The sequence below is a fragment of the Epinephelus lanceolatus genome, chromosome 5 (assembly GCF_041903045.1).
Source record: "Epinephelus lanceolatus isolate andai-2023 chromosome 5, ASM4190304v1, whole genome shotgun sequence".
Taxonomy (NCBI): domain Eukaryota; kingdom Metazoa; phylum Chordata; class Actinopteri; order Perciformes; family Serranidae; genus Epinephelus; species Epinephelus lanceolatus.
In genome coordinates this window covers 22,528,243-22,550,473 of record NC_135738.1, presented here as the reverse complement: position 1 = coordinate 22,550,473, position 22,231 = coordinate 22,528,243, and the positions used below count along the sequence as shown (strand labels likewise).

Below are 22,231 nucleotides of genomic sequence, written 5' to 3'. Positions count from 1 at the left end.
CTGTAGTTTCACTGACCACCTGTATTATTTATTTATTTATTTTAATATTTAGTTAATATCTAACTAGTGAGTGACTAATTGAAGAAAAAAAAGGTCTTGTTAAAGGAAGAACGCTGCAGCGCCTGCAGGGGTGTATGGCAGAATAGATCAGAGGGAGCACAGATAACAATGGAGATGGAGTAATAAATAAATCTCCCCTTTGAGAAGTAGCCGGAGGACTGACAGCAGCAGATTAGAGCCTGTGCCTTTTAAACAAATTGGGTGCTCAAAGAGGCATATTGGCTGTGTGCTGGAGCATGTTTTATGGTGCAGCTCTGTAACCACTGAGACACACAAGTCTGTGTCAGTTCAAACATGCTCACCATGCAAATTCTCTCTCTTTTTTTTTTTTGCAATTACCCTTTTTAAGTAATTGACCTATCAACTGCTGCCTCACCCTGTACTGCAAAAGCTGGATACAGTGTTGAGAGCCAAGGTTAACAGTATATTAACGGAATGAGATCTATTGAGTTTCCGTAATCTGAAAATGTGTTTCTTATTAATCTTGAAATAAAACCAGATGACACAACAGCTAAAAATAAATCTAAAAAAACCTCTCAGAAAATATATATAATTGTTTATTTGCAACTTTTAAATGAAAAAAATTTCCAAGGTAGGCCACAACAGGGGATTTGCTTTTGGTCATCTGCTCCAGCCACCTTACTGCAAGTGTTTACATTACATAGCCTACACTGCTACAAGTAGCTACATGCTAATGGCTGGGAAAGATGTTATCTTGGTTGTCGATGTTGTTCATTTCTTCATTTCTTCATTCACTGGCTACAAGTACACCGCTACATATGGCTACATGCTAATGTCAGAGAAACATCAAATCTTGGCTGCTTAAATCACTGAACTCAACAGGCCTATACTTGGGACAGGCTTTTAATTTCTTTCACACAAAACTGTTGCTCAGCAAAGATGGGACATACAACCAAATTGTTTATACCAGTAAACCAGTATGAATATTATTTGTATCAAAATAGGCTTCATTACCATCATATGATCATTATCAATTATCAAATCATTCATTTGATCTAGCTCTGAGAGACAGGACATCAGAAAGAGACAATCATTTTACAGCACCTGAGGGTTATGGCACCCGGCACACTGACACAACACCACTTTATTCTGTTAAGACAAAACTCATTTGGATTCAATTTTATGAAGAACACTTTTGATTCTTTTAATCTGAGGACCCTTACGGACTGAAGGAATATAAATGACTTACCGGTTAATCAAGGAATGGACACATATTCTGATTTTATGACAGCTTTAGAGATAGGGAATCACCTCTTTTTTTGGCTCTCTTGTTTGCCATGCCAGTAAATCTGAATGAATTACAGTCTTTGTCACATGATGGAGGCAGATGAGACAACGCTGCTTGTCCCTGTGAATGGAACATTTTACATTTAAAAAAACACCCAGATGGAGCTTTTGATGGGAGCACCGTTCTCTGCAGTTTCTGTGGTAAGGATTTTTCATACCATCAGGGTACTGCAAGCCTGAAATATCCCCTCAACGAAAAGCATTTAGCAGCGAACCTGAAGGTCTTAGCTAGCACAGGCTCTGATGCTAACACTAGCAGCCACACTCTACCAGGCGTTCAGACGCAAACCTAAAGGGGGATTTATACTCGTGAGGCGGACCTTACGTCGTAGCCTACACACGTCACTTACACCTTTGTGAGCATTTATACTTGTGAGGTGGTGTGTCTGTGTCACTCTGCAGTTACACCTCCAAAACACTAGTCAGCGGCGGGGTTTCTGTGAAATACTGTCAAGTTGAGTTGATTCAAAACACACATTAAACATGGCTTAATAGAGACAATTTCGAACACAAGTACACAAATCAGCTTCACTATAACTCGCAGCATTCACAGACAAAGCACCTGTCTTACTGGACACATTTTCACCACAAATATAACATGCTAATGTTTTTAGCACAAGTCAGTGGCATTTTACATTGTATTGATTAGCCTAGTGAGGAGCGGAGATTTCCTCTGCTCATACGAAGCCAGGACATATCCGTAAGTATAAATCCCTGAAGTATAAATTACACACAAGACTTAAAATGCTATTTTTGTGGAGGCTTTATTGTCTTCACAATTTATTGTTTCTTATCTGTGAAATAAAAGGAAATAAAAGCTTTGTTTCCACTGAGTGAAATAGTTTCAGCTTACAAAAAAAGACAGGAGGTCTGCGTCACCAGGACGTGTAGTTACATTTCTGGGGAGGTGCACGTCAGGCTACGGCATATGGTACAGCGTAAGCTCTATGTCGACACAGAGTCTACATCGTAGGTACGCCGTCGATTCGACAAAGAAGTATAAATCCTGCATAAGTCTACCTGTGACCAACTAACTGTCTTACAAAATGGACTGCAGACCAGTTTGGGTGATAGAGAACAGGGAGACAATTGTGTCCAGCAGCTCAACTACGACACATCTGCCAAAATTCATTTGAACTGAAATTTATGAAATACTTTCACAGCAAAAATTGATTTATGTGATTAATTTAGATTAATTAATCACAGAGCATGTAATTAAGTACAGTTTAAATGTGATGTAACACTGGGCAAGTAAAAAGGACTGAGCGTTTAACTGGGACCAGGCTTTTAATTTACTGTAGTTGGGTTTGTTGTAAATGGGGAAACATTCAAAACACCGGTTTGGTCCTTTGTGTTGCTTCATCATTGAAGCTGACTCTTGACCTTGAGATGTGTGACAAAATAATTTCATCTCAAGGGTCATTCACCTGCACTCTGTTGATGAAGACTGTGACATGCAGTTGAAAGCTCTTAAAGAGTCAGTAAGCCAAGAGCCAGGATACACACCATAGCCTTTAAACTGAAATTCATTAAAGATCTTTGCTCAGACTTCAAGTTGTGGACTAAAAATAGAGGGTAAACTGCACCAAAAAATGACTCCTCCAGGTCATAGAGCAAGTTTTAGTGTTTTATGTAACCACCTCAAATTCTTGCCTTGCCATATGCTGAATAAAAATGATAATCAGATTCATTTAGCAGCCTGTTACATTGCTGATTTCAATGAAAGTGTGTATTTCTCTCTGTCATCCTCCATGTTTTTCTCTTGCACCCTTAATACTTGCTACTGTAGGCTTCAGAGGAAAGTCAACTTATGCGGCATCTTGTTGAAACGTCCCTGTCCAAGGTCCTGAAATCTGCTTTCCCAAGCATGCGTCATGTGACTTCACCCAGCACTGCCTAGCTCAGCACCAAGCCTACTGGTTTCTGGAGATTTCATGTGAGAAAAGGACGAACCCCGAACCCCTTTTCCTCTCATCTTGCGTTGTTTAGACTCTTTCTTTTTCCTCGCCCTCCCCCACCTCTCCGTCTTTTTTTTCCTGTATCGGATAATGTGGACCTTCAAAGCGCACGGAGTATGACAAAAGATTTTAGGATGCTGGACTTGTGCTGCTCTTTTTGTTCCTCTCTTTTTACTTAAATGCCAACACGGTGAATGCGTCGGACAGAGTGGACCAGCCTGCTGCCAGTTGTCCGCATTCAGAAAGTCAGCATCTTGTCTTTCTTGATTTTATTTTCCTCTGGAGCGACTTCAGAAGGATGTAACGACCGATCCACCTTTGCGCAGCCGAAGTCTCCTCATCAAAATGCAGAAGGGAATACGACTTAATGATGGTCATGTCACCTACCTGGGGCTTTTGGCGAAAAAGGATGGTACGAGGCGAGGGTGCTTGAGCAAAAAGAGCTCAGACAACACGAAATGGCACACAAAGTGGTTTGCTTTGTTACAAAATGTGCTCTTTTATTTTGAGAACGAGTCCAGCTCTCGACCCTCGGGATTATACCTGTTGGAGGGATGCATATGCGACAGGGCGCCTTCACCCAAACCTTCACAGTCAGCCAAGGAGTGTTTGGAAAAGCAGGTATGGAGAGCGTGCGTGCGCGCATACACACACACACACACGCACAGGTTCTCACTGCTTTATTGTTTTTTTTTTCAGGCTTCATGTTAAAATATGAACAAGGTGCAACACTGAGTGTAAAATTTGCTCCTGCGCCTCAAACGCCTTTGAACTATTTCAGTCTGGCACAAAGCGCTTTTCTCCTCTTATGCGTATATTCTCCTTATATCCAATCGCATGATGACCTCAAATCCAGCGCAGCAGAATAGCACGAGGTTCCAGATTGCTGTATTGCACGTTATGTAATCCATGCATGGCATTAATGATGAGGTAACAATATTAACACCTAATGATATTACAGCAGCCCTGGCACTGGGCTATGCAGTGTTTTTGCTTTAGGTTGCAGCAAAGCCGAGCTCCATCCTGTGTTATTGTTGTTATTATTGATATTACTGGGGCAGTTTTTAGTGGTGCATGTGATGCAAATGGATTCTGTCCCTATCAGGGTGATGCATCCTGGTCGGCCACATATTTTGCTTTTGACTTTCAGTCATCATCTTTTTGACGTTTTAGGGCGGAGAGTGATATACCTAATGCTCCTTCCAATAAAACATGCAAAAAAAAAGTTGTTGCCTCATGGTTTCCATCTTGTGGTGGAGTCGTGAAATTACAGCTGAAGCTGAAACAGCAGGGTGCCAGTGATCAGTCAGCTCTGATCTAGATGACCTGAATGAAATGGCTCAGTCTAATAATTGGAGTTTTGATTTGCATTATAGATTGTAATTGTTTTATCACCTCTTATTAGTGGTATCTTTAATTGATATCTCACATTGTTTTAAAGCGTACATGTAACAGGGTGCATTTAAACATATCTGCAAATTAAGGAGCAGCTCAGTTTAAAGATCTCCTGTGGCTGCTTCTTAACTAAACATGAAAGCGAGGAGCAGAAAGGTTAACAGGTCCGCTAACATTGTTATTGTGAATAAACAGTGGAGGAACATAATGCCTCAGTGCCACTGGCTCTGCTCTCCTCTCCTCTCCTCTCTCCAGGCTCTGTGCCTGACTCTGTAGGTAGAGCTGCAATCCAAAGTGAGTCCAGGCTCTTCCTGTGAACAGCTGCCTTTGTGCTGACGAAGCAGAATGCAACACACAGGCTAATGTTGTGCTCCCTCGCTTGCTTTAAAAACCCTCCCCCCTGAAAGAATTTGGATTATTTTTTATTTCTGTCAGCAGTGTTGTTTCCTCTGCATTTAGCTGTTTAAAATTTGAACACGCTGAGGAAAAAAAAGGCTGATCCATGGATGGAGCTGAATTCACGATGAACTTGAGAGAAGATGCTTTTGTTCTGCGAATCCTGCGTGCAGAGAGTAAAAGCTCCAAGAGGTGCACAAATAATGAATGACTAATGTGACTGATATGACAGGCTGCTCGAGAGTTACCTCTCATTGTAAACAAACAAACAAACAAACAAACAAACAAACATCCTTAACAGGGACAAATAAGAGCAAGACAACATTGCCTCTATCTCCTCTCCCCACCTGGATTTGTGGGTTTTGTGGTTTTACCAATCCACCATAATCCCCACATTATATTTATCCTCAAATGCAGTTAGTGTGAAAATGATAATGCGTTTGAGCCCAAGGTTTCTATGGCAACCCTTATTTGCATCCTAAAGAATGATGCAGTTGGAAGAGGCGGGGTAACGGCGAGGAGAGAAGTAGTGTGTCGCATCTTCTCCTATTAAGGCGAGCGCTATCTGGGCTAAATTTGTTCCTTGCAGTACCTTGGAGGGGTCAGTGTCCATTTATAGAAAACACAGCTCGCTCACACTGGGAAACAGCAGCACTTCAACCAATAACACAAGACGCTACAGGAGCAGGAGATGGTTGATTTTGTGTAAGTCAAAAGGTCTGACTAATGTGTACCAGTGAAGAAGGCTAAAGATTCTCATTAAAATGAAAGCAGATGCAACTAAGTGATTACCAACACTTAGTCCTCCAGGGAATATACTACTGTATAGATCTCATTATATGATTCAGAGAGTCCTTCTACAGTATTGATGCAATAAAACTGTGCTCTTTATCTGTCTGGAACAATTATACAAGACCAAGGGCATAGGTTTCATTTCAATATTGGGGGGTGGACATATGTAAAATTGGGAGTTTTGGGGTCCTCTGCTAGAAAATGTGGGCATAAACACTACATTGTCTGCATTACTGTGAATTTTATGCACTAATATATGTTGTAAATATCTTTAAATTTGCCAAAATAAAAGTCTGTTGTTATTTTCATGTTTTTATTGGGGGAGAAATAAGCAAATGTTTTAATATTGAGGGGAAAAAAATCCACAGCACAGCAAGAATGACAAGAAGTGAGTGTTGCCCCCATGATACAAGATCATAAATTCATGAGCAAATAATACACATGTATCCATATGATACGTTTTATAAATGTCGTATCAGTCTCATATATCTTCGTTAAGATCAGTAATGATTTTTAAAAGGTGCATGACTCAGCCTTAAACACAAAGCAGGAAGCAGACAGTGTGCTTAACACTGCTTCACACCAGACACTCACCGCACTCTCAGAGAGATCATGAGGGAAAACTACAACAACATGCATGCCTCTCTGCCAGAAATAGATTTTCTTTGACGGTAGGATGAATACCTAATGAATGTGAAGATGGAAGAGCAGTCAGCCATGAATAATGATCAGCTGCAGGTTGATAGGTGCCTGTTGAACATCTGCAGGCCAAAGATTAGAGTCTGGTCTCCCTCAACACGGCTGGAACAGTCCACAGGAAAGATGACATTTCACTTATGGGAGTTGTGATATGGTTTCATCGTGGATAACTGCTTCTTAAAGTTGAAATAAGCAATATGTAGTCTCATCAAAAAGGCTTTCATAAACCTTATATAAACCCAAGAGGGCAAATATTTTACGTTTTGATATGAGATAATTATTATCAGTGTTTCAGATATTTTTTAGCAACTATTTAGACACTTTACTGCAGGGTAAAACACATCGCAAATATTAAACTTTACTATATTTGATGTAAAGGCAATGTTTGCTCTATTTATCCAAATAGTTAAATGATTGTGTCATTTAACCAGACGGATTCAAATTTTGTTTAAGTAATAGTACTAAAAGCAAAATGTTATTTAGCAGAGGTGGACTGGAGTCACATCACTTGGACTCAAGTCAGACTTGAGTCACAAATTTAATGACTTCAGACTCAACTTGACAAAATAAAAACAGACTTGCAACTTGGACTTATACGCCAGTGACTCCTGACTTCACTTGGACATGAGCCTTTTGACATGACTTGATACCTTCCCCCAAGCTCAAAGATGAAGAAGTATGTTATTTAGAAAGTGTGCCATGAATTAATTCCTAAATCAACTACCATTAACGTTATTCATTCCCAGCAAGTCGACATTTAATTCCCCAGATCCACTTTGTTTGAACCAATCTGACGACATCCAATCAAGTTGCAGGAGAGAACCATAAAGAACTGATGTTACATGACTTAGCACCAGTTCAAAAAAATTGTGACATTTTTCTTTTTATTTTAAGACATAAAAATCATGCAACAACACACAATATCACTTGAAAGGGATAATAGTCTCAGAGTAAATGTCCTACAAATTTGGGAAGAAAATGATACAAAATGAATTAAATACAACAAGACAAGATGGAGACATAAAATCCAAGTTATTGTGGTGCTGATTAATAATGCTATATGCTATGAAAGCACAGTCATCACTAGTTTTTATGAGTAATATCAGTGGCACTTGTTTTAACAAAAAAATACAAATTTTAAAGAGCAAAGAAATTATAATAAATTCAACATATTATTTATCTGTCATCAAGTTTCAGTTTAGTACTCTGCACTTGCCTGGCTTGACTTTGGACTTAAATGGGACCTGAGTGCAAAGACTTGAGACTTACTTGGGACTTGCAAAACAATGACTTGGTCCCACCTCTGTTATTTAGTATCACAAACAAAAGTACTCATTATGCAGAATGGCTCCTTACCAATGAGGAAATCCTAACTAAATACGTTGTACAATTTGGAAACCCAAAATTTGTCCCTATCAGTGCCCCATGTGTAATCCATGAAGTCATAGGAAATGACTTAATTAATGACATGATAATAATAATAATAATAATAATAATAATAGTAAAAATAATAATGAATAATTTTCAGTTGAGCTTCTGTTGCTAGGAAACAGGTATCGCTCAGTTATGTAATTGGCCGTGGCTCCAGCCTCCATGTCTTATGGCGTTTCCTCCTGGGAACCAGAGACATCCCAGGAACCGAGCTGGGGGAGGCTTCCCTCAGTGTGCTCCATCAATTGCACTGGTGGGCGAGGAAGATGTGGCTTCCCCGGGCCCTGTGTGGTTTTAAATCACCCGCTTGATGTCTGCGGCAACGAGGCAGTGGAACAAACACAAAGACAAAAGCAGTGGCAAAGCTTCAGTTAAGCCACTATATAATAGATTTATCTAGGAGGTATGCAATAATGAATGTTCCTCTCTGTGTAGAACATATAACATGTCAGGTTAATGATAGTCCTGTTGTTTCTAACAACAACTCCTCACCCTTCTTTCCCCCCCTTCCTCGTTTGTTTCAGTACTATTTCACTGTCAGCTTCACCCATGAAAACCAAAAGGCGCTCGAGTTACGCACAGAAGATGTAAAGGACTGCGATGAATGGGTGGCTGCAATATCACACGCCAGGTAAAGGCACACATCAGTGAAATGTGCAGACACGGCAATTAGAAGTTGAATTAGTCAGTGGAGGGTAAGTAATCTTTGACTGCTCAGTCTGTAGGGGATGTTGCCATGGTTTCATAAGTGGGGTTAAAATATGAGGAATGACAGAAAATGCTTTGTTCACAAGAAAAACCTGATTGCTTTGATGAGAGATGAAACTACATACACTGATGTGAATTCATTACTCAGGCTACAAAATTATGCGTGTGTGTGTGTGTGTGTGTGTGCGTGCGTGCGTGCATGTGTGTGCGTTTGCATGTGTTACAGTTACAGAAACTTGGCCAACGAGCATGAGACTCTCATGCAGAAGTATCTTCATCTGCTTCAGATTGTGGAGACGGAGAAAACAGTTGCTAAGCAACTTCGACAACAGATAGAAGATGGGGAAATAGAGATTGAGAGGCTTAAGTCAGAGGTAATATTCACTGCGATGCCTTTACGCTGAGGAGTAGGGATGTAAACAAATGCAAATACATTATTGGGATATCAACAGATAATGTGATCTGAACACGAACAGCATCCGAATTTTGCAGGAATATTGGATCCCCCTGTTCCTCGCCGATTGACACAATTTGCCACACACTTCACACCTCTTCTTCTCAGACTGCTACCTCAGTTAGATCTAAACACACGTCTTTACAGCGGGGCCAGAATCTCTGAAGTTCATTTAGAATAAATGTTCAAAATAGAATAATGGCGCTCCTTAAAGAAATTAAGATCTTATATCATTATCATCTTTTTTTTCCTTATCAAAGTAACCCAGGTGATTATTGTCTCTGCAATATGAACAGGAATTGCTAGTACACAAATCCGCACAACTGTCCTGATGAAGATTTGTGAGAATCTAAACAGATAAATACACAGATTGCTGAGATTCATCCTCAGTAACTTTCCACCAGTCCTCACCAAATTTGTTACGCAGTTTTTTTTAACCTCATGATGAGATATTGAAGCCTGACACCTTAAGGAACTTGAGCTGAAGTTAGGAACCATCTCATACTATTGGGCAAAAAAAAGGTCAAGATTCAAGACTCAAGATTCAAGAGGCTTCATTGTCAATTCTTCGGTTATGTAACAGACATACAGAGAAGCATTATGGTCCACTGCAACTCTGACTTGTATTTTCCCGTTGTTAATACTTCCTGTTCTATCTCCATGAGGCGTATTCATTACCCAGCTTTTATTCAGACACAATTGGAGAAAATCCTAAATCGTCAAAATCCGGCACTTGGGCAGTGACTTGCAGCATCAGACACTGAAGAAAAATGCTGTCCTTTAACTTCGGCATGATATGCTGGAAGTCGCTGTTATGGTCAGTATAGTCATGGGAAGCATGGCAGGACAAGAACAAAAGATGGCGAATGTCTGAGTAAGGTGGGCAGGAAGGGTGGTGGATGGGTCCAACAAACACCAGTTTTCACCCGTGAGAGCGAATCCGCATCTCCCAACTTTCAAACACTGACATTCACGCGGGAGAGCGGTGTTTGCATCCTGCAAGATTATAAAGCCAGACCCTGTTCTTTTATTCCTGAACCTAGCCATGTGCGTTAGTTGTTGGAGTGAAAAAAACAAACATCAATTTGCGTTGTTGTACTGACGTAGTCCATTTATTTTGAAAGACGACAATGCATGTAACAGACAGAACTTGTCCCAGAACCTCAACAACCAACACATCCAGGGTACCTTTCATGTTGCATCTGGACGTGGAAGGTCCATGACCAAACATCGATATGTGACGAGGTTGGAGTGAGAATGTGTTGCAGGCTTTTATTTCATGGCTGAGGTAGCTTTGAGAGGGTGGAAGAAGACAGTAGTCAAAAACTCACAGCCACACTCATTCTGGAATTTCCACAGTGCGTGTTGTTTATTAATAACATACACATTAACCTCACCCATAGCCCTGGTTGTATGGCTATTACCTTATCATTCATGAACTAAATAGATGCCACATGTAACCCATTATCACACTTGAGCTGAGAGGCAAAACGAAACAGGAGCTCAGCAACAGGCGCCGCCCAACTCATATCAGGCAACATAGTTATGTCGTAAAAGTTAATTTTACGATTTGAACTGTTACAAAGTCATTTCTGGGTTATTATGGGTTATTCTGTATATTTTGTTGGATGGTAACTTGTACATATACAGTATAAATGTATACTGTATAAATGGCAGCAAAAAACAAGTTAACACAGGGGTGTAGATCCAAATACACATATGTCTGTAATCTAAACAGATACACATAGTAGCCCTGAATTACATCCCTACTCAGGAGCATCTATCTGGGCTATCTGAGTATCTGATTTGGCTGAACTGGGTCTTCTGATGGCGGACGTTAATATATCCAGGATTACAGGATTTTCCATCTATAGACAAATGTGTGGCAGCCACATACGATATCAGTCAGACCTGCTGTAAATAGATGTCCTGAACTGGCGCAATAATACTACAATATCACTTCTTCTTGCATCACACGCTCATTCCTTTCCAAAAATTGTCTGCGTCCCATCCTCCTCCTCCTCATCCTGCCAGTACAACCAATAACAGCTGAACCAGTGGAGAAATGTTGGACTATGCTGATTATTGTTACGTTAGTCTCATGTGTATAAAGTCGTGTTTGAGGACAGAAATGGAAGCCCTGCTCCGTCACAGAGAGAGAGACGTGTTCGGGCCAACCGCTCTCCACTTTGCACCTCCTCTCAGGAACAATGCCTCCAATAGGGCAGCGTCCCCCGGCTGTGTTCTTCAGATCAAATAGTCATTTTACTTTAATGTGCAAATGTGATGCTTGAAATCAAATTATGTGCTGAATATGCATGAACACGGTTTTATATTGCATCTCCTCTATGAAACCCAATGACAATTAACTCTCGCCGTCTACAAAGTAAATGGAGACACTTAGCTTCAAACAGTTCAAGGCAGCTCCAGTCTGTCTTTGTTTTTTAACACCCTGTTTACCTCTCGTCAACATGCAGGACAGTTTGGTACATATTGCATTTAAATGACCAATGTAAATAAATATTTATGCAGAGGTACGAGCCAAATGAACACAGATTAGTCAGGCTAATGTCTCAGTGTTGACAGTGCTCACAGGTCCTGTCCTGTTGACTCAGTCACTTTGTTTTCATGCTGGTACAGTAAGTGAGAAGAGGAGAAGTGTGTGAGTGGGAATGATTGGTCTTTCTTGTGGTTGCCTCCGCGGCAGATCGCCGGGCTGCTCAAAGACAACGAAAAGATTGGCTCCAGCCCAGCGGCCGTCCCAACCGATGACGACACAGAAATCAAGAAAATCAAAAAAGTAAAGCACATGATTTAAAACTGTTGCTGCATTTTTAAGAGAATCATTTTTAGATTATGTGGTCGTAAGATGTTGAGAATCTGACTGTTTCCAGGTCCAGAGCTTCCTGCGAGGCTGGATCTGCAGGAGGAAGTGGAAGACAATCATCCAGGATTACATCCGCTCACCACATGCAGAGAGCATGAGGAAGAGGAACCAGGTGGTGTTCAGCATGTTGGACTCGGAGGCCGAGTACGTCCAGCAGCTTCACATCCTGGTGAACAACTTCCTGAGGCCGCTGCGCATGGCGGCCAGCTCCAAGAAACCGCCCATCACTCACGATGATGTCAGCAGCATCTTCCTCAACAGGTTGGATCCTCTCGTCCCACAAAGCACTCACAAAATATAATCATACATCTTAAAGGTGCCCTGTGGAGTTTCTTTAACACTAATAGTTCTGGTAAGCAATGTTATTATGAGTAGAAACTCGATTTGTTTGTATCTCATGTACATGCTCTTCCACTGATCACCAGTTGGTGTTGAAATGGGCCAAGAAACGTAAGACAATGTGCCAACAAGAGGCAAGAAAAGACGACTGCTAGCTAGAAAATGGATGTAAATAATGCAGATTTAAAAACAAATCACATATCAGCTTTGCAAATGTTTTACGGGAACAAAATGCTACCATAAATAAGACCACAAGAATACATGCTGTGCATTTCTTATGTGTTTACCTTTACGATAAAATGTTAGCAAGCTGTATGCTGGCTATTCTGTCATCTAGACAAAGTAGGATCCTTTAATATTGAAGGAATATTTCACCCACAAAATGACCATTTAAATATCAATTATTCACCCCACTGAATTTGTGAAGAAAACTTTATTTTTCTCAAATATATCAGCAGTGAACGAAGAAATCAAAAATTGAGAAAGTTTTTGATGAATTGAAGTCACAGACGGCCATGCTTAACAACAGCAAAACTATATCCAAACATCCATTTACCAAGTTTAACAAAATTTATGCAGTATAATCCGAGTCTCATTTATCTAGTCAAATGCTCAGTACTTTCAAAACTCGAAAGCGCAACTCAGACAGCTGTTCAGTTTAAGTGGATTTATTTTCAATAAGGCAAGAAGGAGTGTCTTGGGTTGATCCAGGGCACTGTGGGGGAAACAGGGCATGCAGGCTGGAGTGGCAGGCAAACGGGTGACCAGTGAGTGTGCACAGAGAAACAAGGTTTAGGCAGAAAATGCAAAAGAAAAAAAAAAGCAATAAGCAACAAATCAGCCGTGGTTAGTACGGCAAGGTAGACTGAATGATCTGGCGGAGACTGAACTGCACGGTATTTGTCCTGCTGAGGTTGATTAGTGGATGGCTTTCAGGTGAGCAGGCAGACTGGCGGCAGGAGTTGGCAAAACGACTGGTGAGAGCCACGCCCAGACACACAGAGAGACAAACAAGGAAAGACAAGAAACAACGGGGAGGGGGGAGAACAGCTGACACATGAGGAATGAAGGAAAGGCTCAGACTATGACAAAAACCTTAATGTTTATATTCAGTTATATTCAAAGCCAGACTCGATTGACAAAAACAGTACTTTTACCCCACTGAGCACAGCACATGCTGGTCTACCGCTGCCTCTATCACTTAGTCTGTGTTATTGTGTGACTTATTGTGTGGTGAATCCAAAATACCAAAGTCACACAACAACACGAGTAAACTAAAGATTGAGGCAGTGGTAGACCAGCAGCTCCTGTCTTTAGCGAGGTAAAATTACTGTTTTTGTCAATGGAGTCTGGCTTTGAAGAGAGCATAGAAAATTTTTACGTTCAGTTCAGTTTTAAATAGTAAGATTTTGGCAAAAATGCATGTGTTAGGGATTGGTAAATGGAGCTGATTTGTAAAGCGCCTTACTTTTCTCCTGACCACTTAAAGTGCTTTAACACTACATGCCACAATCACCCATTCACATGCACATTTATACACTGTTGGCTGAGGCGAGGAGCATCTGACACCTGCTCATCAGTTACAACTGCACCTGCTTGTCAGTTACACACACACACTCACAGCCACCAGGGACAATTTGAGGTTTGGTGTCTTGCCCAAGGATACTTTGATATGCAGACTGGAGGAGACGGGGATTGAGCAATCGATGATCCACAGCCACCCCGGAATGAGTTGTGTGAGAGTTTGCAAAGGGATGTTTTGATATACAGTACAGGCCAAAAGTTTGGACACACCTTCTCATTCAATGCGTTTTCTTTATTTTCATGACTATTTACATTGTAGATTCTCACTGAAGGCATCAAAACTATGAATGAACACATGTGGAGTTATGTACTTAACAAAAAAAGGTGAAATAACTGAAAACATGTTTTATATTCTAGTTTCTTCAAAATAGCCACCCTTTGCTCTGATTACTGCTTTGCACACTCTTGGCATTCTCTCGATGAGCTTCAAGAGGTAGTCACCTGAAATGGTTTCCACTTCACAGGTGTGCCTTATCAGGGTTAATTAGTGGAATTTCTTGCTTTATCAATGGGGTTGGGACCATCAGTTGTGTTGTGCAGAAGTCAGGTTAATACACAGCCGACAGCCCTATTGGACAACTGTTAAAATTCATATTATGGCAAGAACCAATCAGCTAACTAAAGAAAAACGAGTGGCCATCATTACTTTAAGAAATGAAGGTCAGTCAGTCCGGAAAATTGCAAAAACTTTAAATGTGTCCCCAAGTGGAGTCGCAAAAACCATCAAGCGCTACAACGAAACTGGCACACATGAGGACCGACCCAGGAAAGGAAGACCAAGAGTCACCTCTGCTTCTGAGGATAAGTTCATCCGAGTCACCGAGTTCTAGCAGCAGACCCATCTCTAGAACAACTGTTAAGAGGAGACTGCGCCAATCAGGCCTTCATGGTCAAATAGCTGCTAGGAAACCACTGCTAAGGAGAGGCAACAAGCAGAAGAGATTTGTTTGGGCCAAGAAACACAAGGAATGGACATTAGACCAGTGGAAATCTGTGCTTTGGTCTGATGAGTCCAAATTTGAGATCTTTGGTTCCAACCGCCGTGTCTTTGTGAGACGCAGAAAAGGTGAACGGATGGATTCCACATGCCTGGTTCCCACTGTGAAGCATGGAGGAGGAGGTGTGATGGTGTGGGGGTGTTTTGCTGGTGACACTGTTGGGGATTTATTCAAAATTGAAGGCACACTGAACCAGCATGGCTACCACAGCATCCTGCAGCGACATGCCATCCCATCCGGTTTGCGTTTAGTTGGACGATCATTTATTTTTCAACAGGACAATGACCCCAAACACACCTCCAGGCTGTGTAAGGGCTATTTGACCAAGAAGGAGAGTGATGGAGTGCTGCGACAGATGACCTGGCCTCCACAGTCACCGGACCTGAACCCAATCCAGATGGTTTGGGGTGAGCTGGACCGCAGAGTGAAGGCAAAGGGGCCAACAAGTGCTAAACACCTCTGGGAACTCCTTCAAGACTGTTGGAAAACCATTTCAGGTGACTACCTCTTGAAGCTCATGGAGAGAATGCCAAGAGTGTGCAAAGCAGTAATCAGAGCAAAGGGTAGCTATTTTGAAGAAACTAGAATATAAAACATGTTTTCAGTTATTTCACTTTTTTTTGTTAAGTACATAACTCCACATGTGTTCATTCATAGTTTTGATGCCTTCAGTGAGAATCTACAATGTAAATAGTCATGAAAATAAAGAAAACGCATTGAATGAGAAGGTGTGTCCAAACTTTTGGCCTGTACTGTAGATTGGTTGTTGTCAAACGTGGACCCCTACAGTATGACTTTAACTCGACAAGAACTTTCTCCGTTTTTGGATTCTTCGTTCACCCTGGAGGCATGCAACAAAAACAAAGTTTTATTCACAAGTTTAATGTAACACAGGGTGTGTAATTGATAAACACAAGGTCATTTGAAGGGTGAAATATTCCTTTAAGGTTAAGGTTCCAGATCAAGTTTTATTTCCCTTCCGATAAATATTTAGTGCAGTGAAGACAGTAACCTGCATGCACTCTCATTGGCCTATTCAGAATCCACCCACACACTCATCCGAGCATGTTTAAGCTCAAAACTTGCACACACATGCTCTCATACACACTGTCTGGTGTCAGGGCTTCACCTTTACCACAACTTTATTGGATGTTGGCAGAATTATGAACACAAATTCTGTATTTGCTTCAGAAGATAATCATGTTTCTTTTCTTTTTTTCAGTGAAACTATTATGTTTCTACATCAGATATTTTACCAGGGTCTAAAAGCCAGAATAGCAAGCTGGCCGACATTAGTGCTGGGTAAGAAACATCTCTACTTTCTCTGTTTTATTTTCATTACTATTTTCAAAAAGCGACCATTGTGGAGCTCGTTCAGAGTGTGAAATACAATTAAATGTGAAGATGAGTTACTCAGAAAAGAGCTCACACAGAACATTACTCACAGGTGTAACGTGTGTGTCATTATATCTTGGTATTGATCTTTCTGTAGCCGACCTGTTCGACATCCTGCTGCCCATGCTGAACATCTACCAGGAGTTTGTGAGGAACCACCAGTACAGCCTGCAGATCCTGGCTCACTGCAAGCAGAACCGTGACTTTGACAAGCTGCTGAAGCAGTACGAGGCCAAGCCCGACTGCGAGGAGAGGACTCTCGAGACCTTCCTCACCTACCCCATGTTCCAGGTGAGCTCATTTGTCTCGATGATATACACAAGAAATAAAAACAGACCCATTTGTTTGCTGCAGAGCCGCAGCCTGGAGCCAGATTTTGTCGTTAATTCTGAGCTCTCGCAGCCATTCTGGGCCAAGTTCTTCTCTCCACATATAAATGTTACCCCTGGGCCGTATAATTCACCAACTTAATACTACATGGCTATAGCTATGCCAATGAAACCCAGTTGTAGCTGTCTGTAAAGCAGTTGGCCCGCTTTGTTTTCTGGATATTCAAAGCCGGATGTCTTTTAACGGCACTGTCTTTGATCCAAATGTAAACGAAGAGGAAGGTTAGTCACCATAATGCAAAACTTTTCACTGGAATTTGCCATCATTCTCAAAATAAATGACAGGTCCTTTTCAGCTACAAGATCAACTCTTTGAATATATTTGAATATTGTTTATATGGTGTACCTTTAGTTCATAGGGTCACTATAAGGTTTTGATTTTAGAGTCCAGAGCCATTTTATCCTGCTCTCTCATCTTAAAATTGTGACTATACTAAATACTAAAGTCATTTTTAACTCACTCACACGCTTTTTCAATTCTAAGTCAATGCAAAGTCATACCGTAGAGTAAGTTATGATCTGCTGTAAACGTGTCACCGAGAAAATTCAGACAGCGACAGGCAGTGTGCATTAATAGCAATTTTCAGTTTTTATTTATCGCCTTCAAAGCATATCGCAGACTTATTACCCTATCTGACCCTTCACTAAGTCCCGCCCCCAGATGAAGACTGGCCAGTCATAACGTAGCATGGAGCCAATTTAAACTAGGATCCAACAACAACACAGCTTAGCTTCATTGACTCGAATGCAGTCGTTTCGGATTTCCTTCATGTTCAGGCAGGTTTTGTGGATGTGGAGCCAAATGTTGTGCCTGGGGCACGTTGTGTATTAATGATACTTGTTACCTGGAGAGGTTGGAAAAAGATATACGTTTCTTCCCTGTTCCAAAACCAATATCAAACCCTGAAAAGTGTAGGGTTAGCTAGCTAGCTACTGAAGATATAGCCTACTGAATGTATACACATGCTGCTTTTGCTTTTTAATGATTGTAACAGTGAAAAAAGACCAACCCTGCTGTAAAGGAACCAGTGAAGGGAAGCAGGGAAACTTTGCTGATATTGAACCAGCTGTGTGTCATTGCACTGTGCACCGATGAACGTTATTTGACTTCCAAACACCGTTCATCTGCACACACTGCGATGACACACAGCTGGTTCAATATCAGCAAAGTTTCCCTTTATATTCCTTGTCTTATGTGGTGATCAGCAGTGATGTGGTGGTTCACTTTTACACTGTGATCTGTAGCCTATAGTTTGGCTTTAGCTTCTAACTATCTTTGTCTTTTTAACATGTTGTTGCTGCTGAGTCAGTTTGACATCCTGGATATATCCTTCAAACACAGACTGTAGACCCCTCTGTCTGCTTCTCTCTGGATTCACTGTTTCATTTTTCCAAAAATATGATAATATTTCTTCAGGGAGTGCAGTTAGCTACAGTGTGGGCAATACGGCATAGGATTAAATGATAATTGTAACCGACTAACCGTCTAATTTCCACTTTAAGCGAGCAGTATTTTCAGTCATGTGTTCTGGCCATCATGGCTCACTCAGGACTTGGCTTCAAAAGCCTGCCTCCTTTTAACGCCCTCATTGGCTCTTTGTCCCATATTGTAGCACTGATCAAGAAAAGAAACAGCAGGCATTTGTCTGCTTTTGCTCAGAATATCCCCGTAGTGTTTTTCATGTCTATAAAAAGCGGTTGTTTTTTTGAGCTCAGGCTTTAATAATGGCTCCTTTTCTGGCAAGGCACGCAGTTTCCCGACAGTCCACTCTGCTGGGGCCTACTGCAGCCTGTGCTGTGTTGATAATAAATTTTGCTGATGAGGCAGATTGTGCTCTCCACTGATCTACTTCTCATTAGTGTAGGTGCACGTTGCCACGTGTATATTCCCGTGTGTGTGAGTCTTTGTGTTGTTGTTGTTACATTTATGCAGGCATGTAAGCTCTTAAATTTGAATGTGACTCCTCTGTTGCTTTCTGTTCTGTCTCTGTAGATTCCCCGCTACATTCTTACGCTCCACGAACTTCTGGCCCACACACCCCATGAACATGTAGAGAGAAACAGTCTGGACTACGCCAAATCTAAGCTGGAGGAGCTTTCCAGGTACTTTAAGTCATAGTCAAGATTTGCAGGGTATCTCAACTTAGCAATGCCACTTTACACAACATAAAGAGCATAGGTTTGGTCTCTTCCACCCAAACAAGTGATGTTATCTTCTGTTTTTATATATTTACAAGATGGTCCCACTCCAAAATATGACCACATAAGGTGTTGTTACAAGCAGATATTATGACCAATATTTCCATTTTGTTTGGTAGTAACCTCAAGTGGTCTTAGTAGCTGAATTATTACAGGAGCAAAGGAGGAAGTCAGGCGGTGTAGTACAAAGAGAGAGAAAGTTTCCTTAAAGTAGGAAAGAGGGAAGGCATTTGGGTCAAACAAGCACTGGACTTCCATCCAGGAGACGGTGTCATAAAAGCATTTTTAGTTTGCTTTTAAAATATGACACTGTTGTAGCAGTTTGTAGTCCAAGTGGAAGAGAATCCCAGAGTAGGACCATGGTGATTACAAAGGGGTTACATCCTTTTTTTTTTTTTTTTTTTTAGTAAAAAGCTAATGTAGAATATAATATTCAATCTGTTGCTCCGCATCTTTTCACTCTGCAGGAAGGCCTTCTTTTGGCATATTTTTGGACAATGTGGATCAGCAAAGTCATTGGAACAAATCTGAGTGCAACAATTTTGCCCAGTTTAAAACATTTGTTAGAAAAGTAATTAAGGGTTAGCAAATGTAATAAGTTACATTACTTTGATTAAGTAGTTAAAATAGCTATTTTATTACAGTTTTAATGGGGTAACTGGTAATTTGTAACCTACTACATTTAAAAAGCAACCTTTCTAACACTGCTCATTCCATACTAGATCCTTTACAGTCTTGTATAGATTAAATGAAAATGATGAAATGTCCCTTTTTCCTAGAATCATGCACGACGAAGTGAGCGAGACCGAAAACATCAGGAAGAACCTGGCGATAGAGCGTATGATCGTAGAGGGCTGCGAGATTCTCCTCGACACCAGCCAGACATTCGTGAGACAAGGTAAAGTGCTTCAGATCCTGGTGAAGAAACCTCAGATTCTACAGAAAAGTAAAACTGCAGGAGAGGGGGATTTCCAGTCTGACAGCCTGTTCTCATCTTCTGCCTCGTATTGATGGGGAAATACTCAGTTTTTTGTTTTTTTTTAAAGCGCATTTTTCTCTCTCTCTCTCTCTCTCTGGGGAACAACATCTTTAATTTCCAAGTGTAATTAGACTGTTCAGAGGCAAACTGATGATGAATCTGGGACTGTAAATGTCACACGTCCCCAACAGGCCTTGATGGATGAGGAAAGGGAAAACAGAAATGGTAGATTATTTAATCCTTAGTATCTCATGTGACTCTACTTGTATTTATATGTAGAGGAAGGCCAGACAAGCATTTTGATATTGATTCTTTCTTTTATTCATTTTCTCCACCTCCTCTTGCTCCTTTTGTAAACCCCCCCCCCCCCCCCCCCCGGTCATTGCCTATTTTCCACTCACACATGTATCCTTCTCTCTTTTTCTCCTTCTATTTGCACACACTCTTTTATTACAACATACAGGGTCTCTCATCCAGGTGCCGATGAGCGAGAAGGGCAAGATCACCCGTGGGCGACTGGGCTCTCTGTCTCTGAAGAAGGAGGGGGAGAGGCAGTGCTTTCTCTTCTCCAAGCATTTAATCATCTGCACCAGGGGTTCTGGGGGAAAGCTTCATCTCACCAAGGTGGGCCTGCGCTGCTGAGCTAGCAGTGGAGCTGCTCTTTATTTCAAACATCACAATCTTACGACACCGCCAAAATAAAAAACCTGAATCTGTGAGCTGAACTGAACAGATTAACTGTCGGGAGGGGTTAGAGGGGGTTAGAGATGTCATGGCTTTTATCAGTGGCAATGACCGCTGGAGCTGCACACGCTCATACACACACAGGCTCATTTTACTTGTCTGAAGGTTAATCACCACAAGCGACTTCTTTGTCACTTATACATTGTTTTTTTCTTTTCTTCTGAATAGCGACCATAGCCACTGTAGAGCTGCTGTATGTAACTCTGGAGAATGGTAATTGATTGTTGAGTTGCATTACCAGGTCATGAGATACAGACACATTGGCTTGGCAGTTCAGTCCGACTATCAACCCAAAGCCCAAACCCACATACAGTCTGATTAGATCGTAGGTGGGCCGGACCAGTAAAACCATTGCATAATATCCGATAAATAAGAAACCAAATGTTTCCCTTTTTGTTTAAAACAGTACATTTTAAAAATGCTAATCCATTTACAAAACAGATGACAAAGTGCCTGTGATGTATCCAGAAGAATAAATGCAATTTCAACAATATTTCTCAGTTTTTCCACATTCAGTCAGTCGACTACTCACTGTCATTACATGATATCACCACAGCAAACTAAAGCAAAAGATAAGAACTGTAAAAGAACTGGACTAAACAATCAATTACCATTCCCCAGAGTGAGATACATCACCTTTAAAGTAAGTCTTTTTTAGATTTTAATAAAATCCCACCCTGTTTGTAATACTATTTATAGCCAGCAGTTTTTCAGCTATTGCCATTTTACCATATATTTACATTCAGTATTCCCTTTATTTGTTGATTGTTATAATTATTAGTGGCAGGGTCCGCCACTTCCACACCAGATCCATGCATGACTGTTTTTATCTCACTTAATCAGCCTCACTGTTTAATCCTACGGTCATATTAGAGCTGTGTTATAAAAAGGAGAAAGCTGAAAGACACACGGTGAATGGTGATGGCCAATCTGTAAATGACTAACAAGTTCTTGCACCACGAAGGGAGATTATGCCAAGAACATTTGGGAGTTTATACAGAAAGTAAACAGACCATCCTTTGTGCCACAATTGTTCATCAGTCTAATGGCTTCAGGAAGATAACCAAATTTCCCTTTGTTTTGTTTTACATGCAGTCAAACTACATCACATGCCTAATAGCATTAGCTTACAATAAAGCCATAAAGGACATGTGTGGGGTGATTGATAATTATATGTGTCTGTTTGAGGACTTGTGTTTTGCTAAAATTCACAGTAGCAGTCAACTCAAAGTCAATGACCCCTGAACTTTGTAGTGTAGATGTATAATAGGTGTAATGTTACAGAGCATTGAGTCAAAAGAGGCTGTAGAGAAGACACTAAATATATATTGTATGTTGTTCCCAGAATGGAGTAGTCTCGCTTATAGACTGCACTCTTATGGAGGACCCGGAGGGGACAGACGATGAGTGTGAGTGTTTTATTCATAGAGCTATGCATCATATGTACCATGTGTGCTAATGTACATAATGTATGATTACTACAGCATGCCAGAATGTATCAATATTTTATCATTTA

At 40.9% G+C, this 22,231-nt stretch overlaps 1 protein-coding gene across 1 annotated transcript in view; it reads left to right on the top strand.

Moving 5' to 3' along the window:
* Window positions 1-3,246: 3,246 nt before the first annotated feature.
* rasgrf1 (Ras protein specific guanine nucleotide releasing factor 1) overlaps window positions 3,247-22,231 on the top strand; it is a 33,535-nt gene continuing 14,550 nt past the window's right edge. The window contains exons 1-11 of the mRNA XM_033636099.2: window positions 3,247-3,947; window positions 8,564-8,670; window positions 8,974-9,121; window positions 11,909-12,001; window positions 12,096-12,349; window positions 16,232-16,311; window positions 16,502-16,695; window positions 18,787-18,896; window positions 19,772-19,890; window positions 20,435-20,595; window positions 22,061-22,124. Coding sequence (XP_033491990.1) covers window positions 3,672-3,947; window positions 8,564-8,670; window positions 8,974-9,121; window positions 11,909-12,001; window positions 12,096-12,349; window positions 16,232-16,311; window positions 16,502-16,695; window positions 18,787-18,896; window positions 19,772-19,890; window positions 20,435-20,595; window positions 22,061-22,124 — 1,606 coding nt within the window. The 5' untranslated portion in view covers window positions 3,247-3,671. The remainder of the gene's footprint in view (window positions 3,948-8,563; window positions 8,671-8,973; window positions 9,122-11,908; window positions 12,002-12,095; window positions 12,350-16,231; window positions 16,312-16,501; window positions 16,696-18,786; window positions 18,897-19,771; window positions 19,891-20,434; window positions 20,596-22,060; window positions 22,125-22,231) is intronic.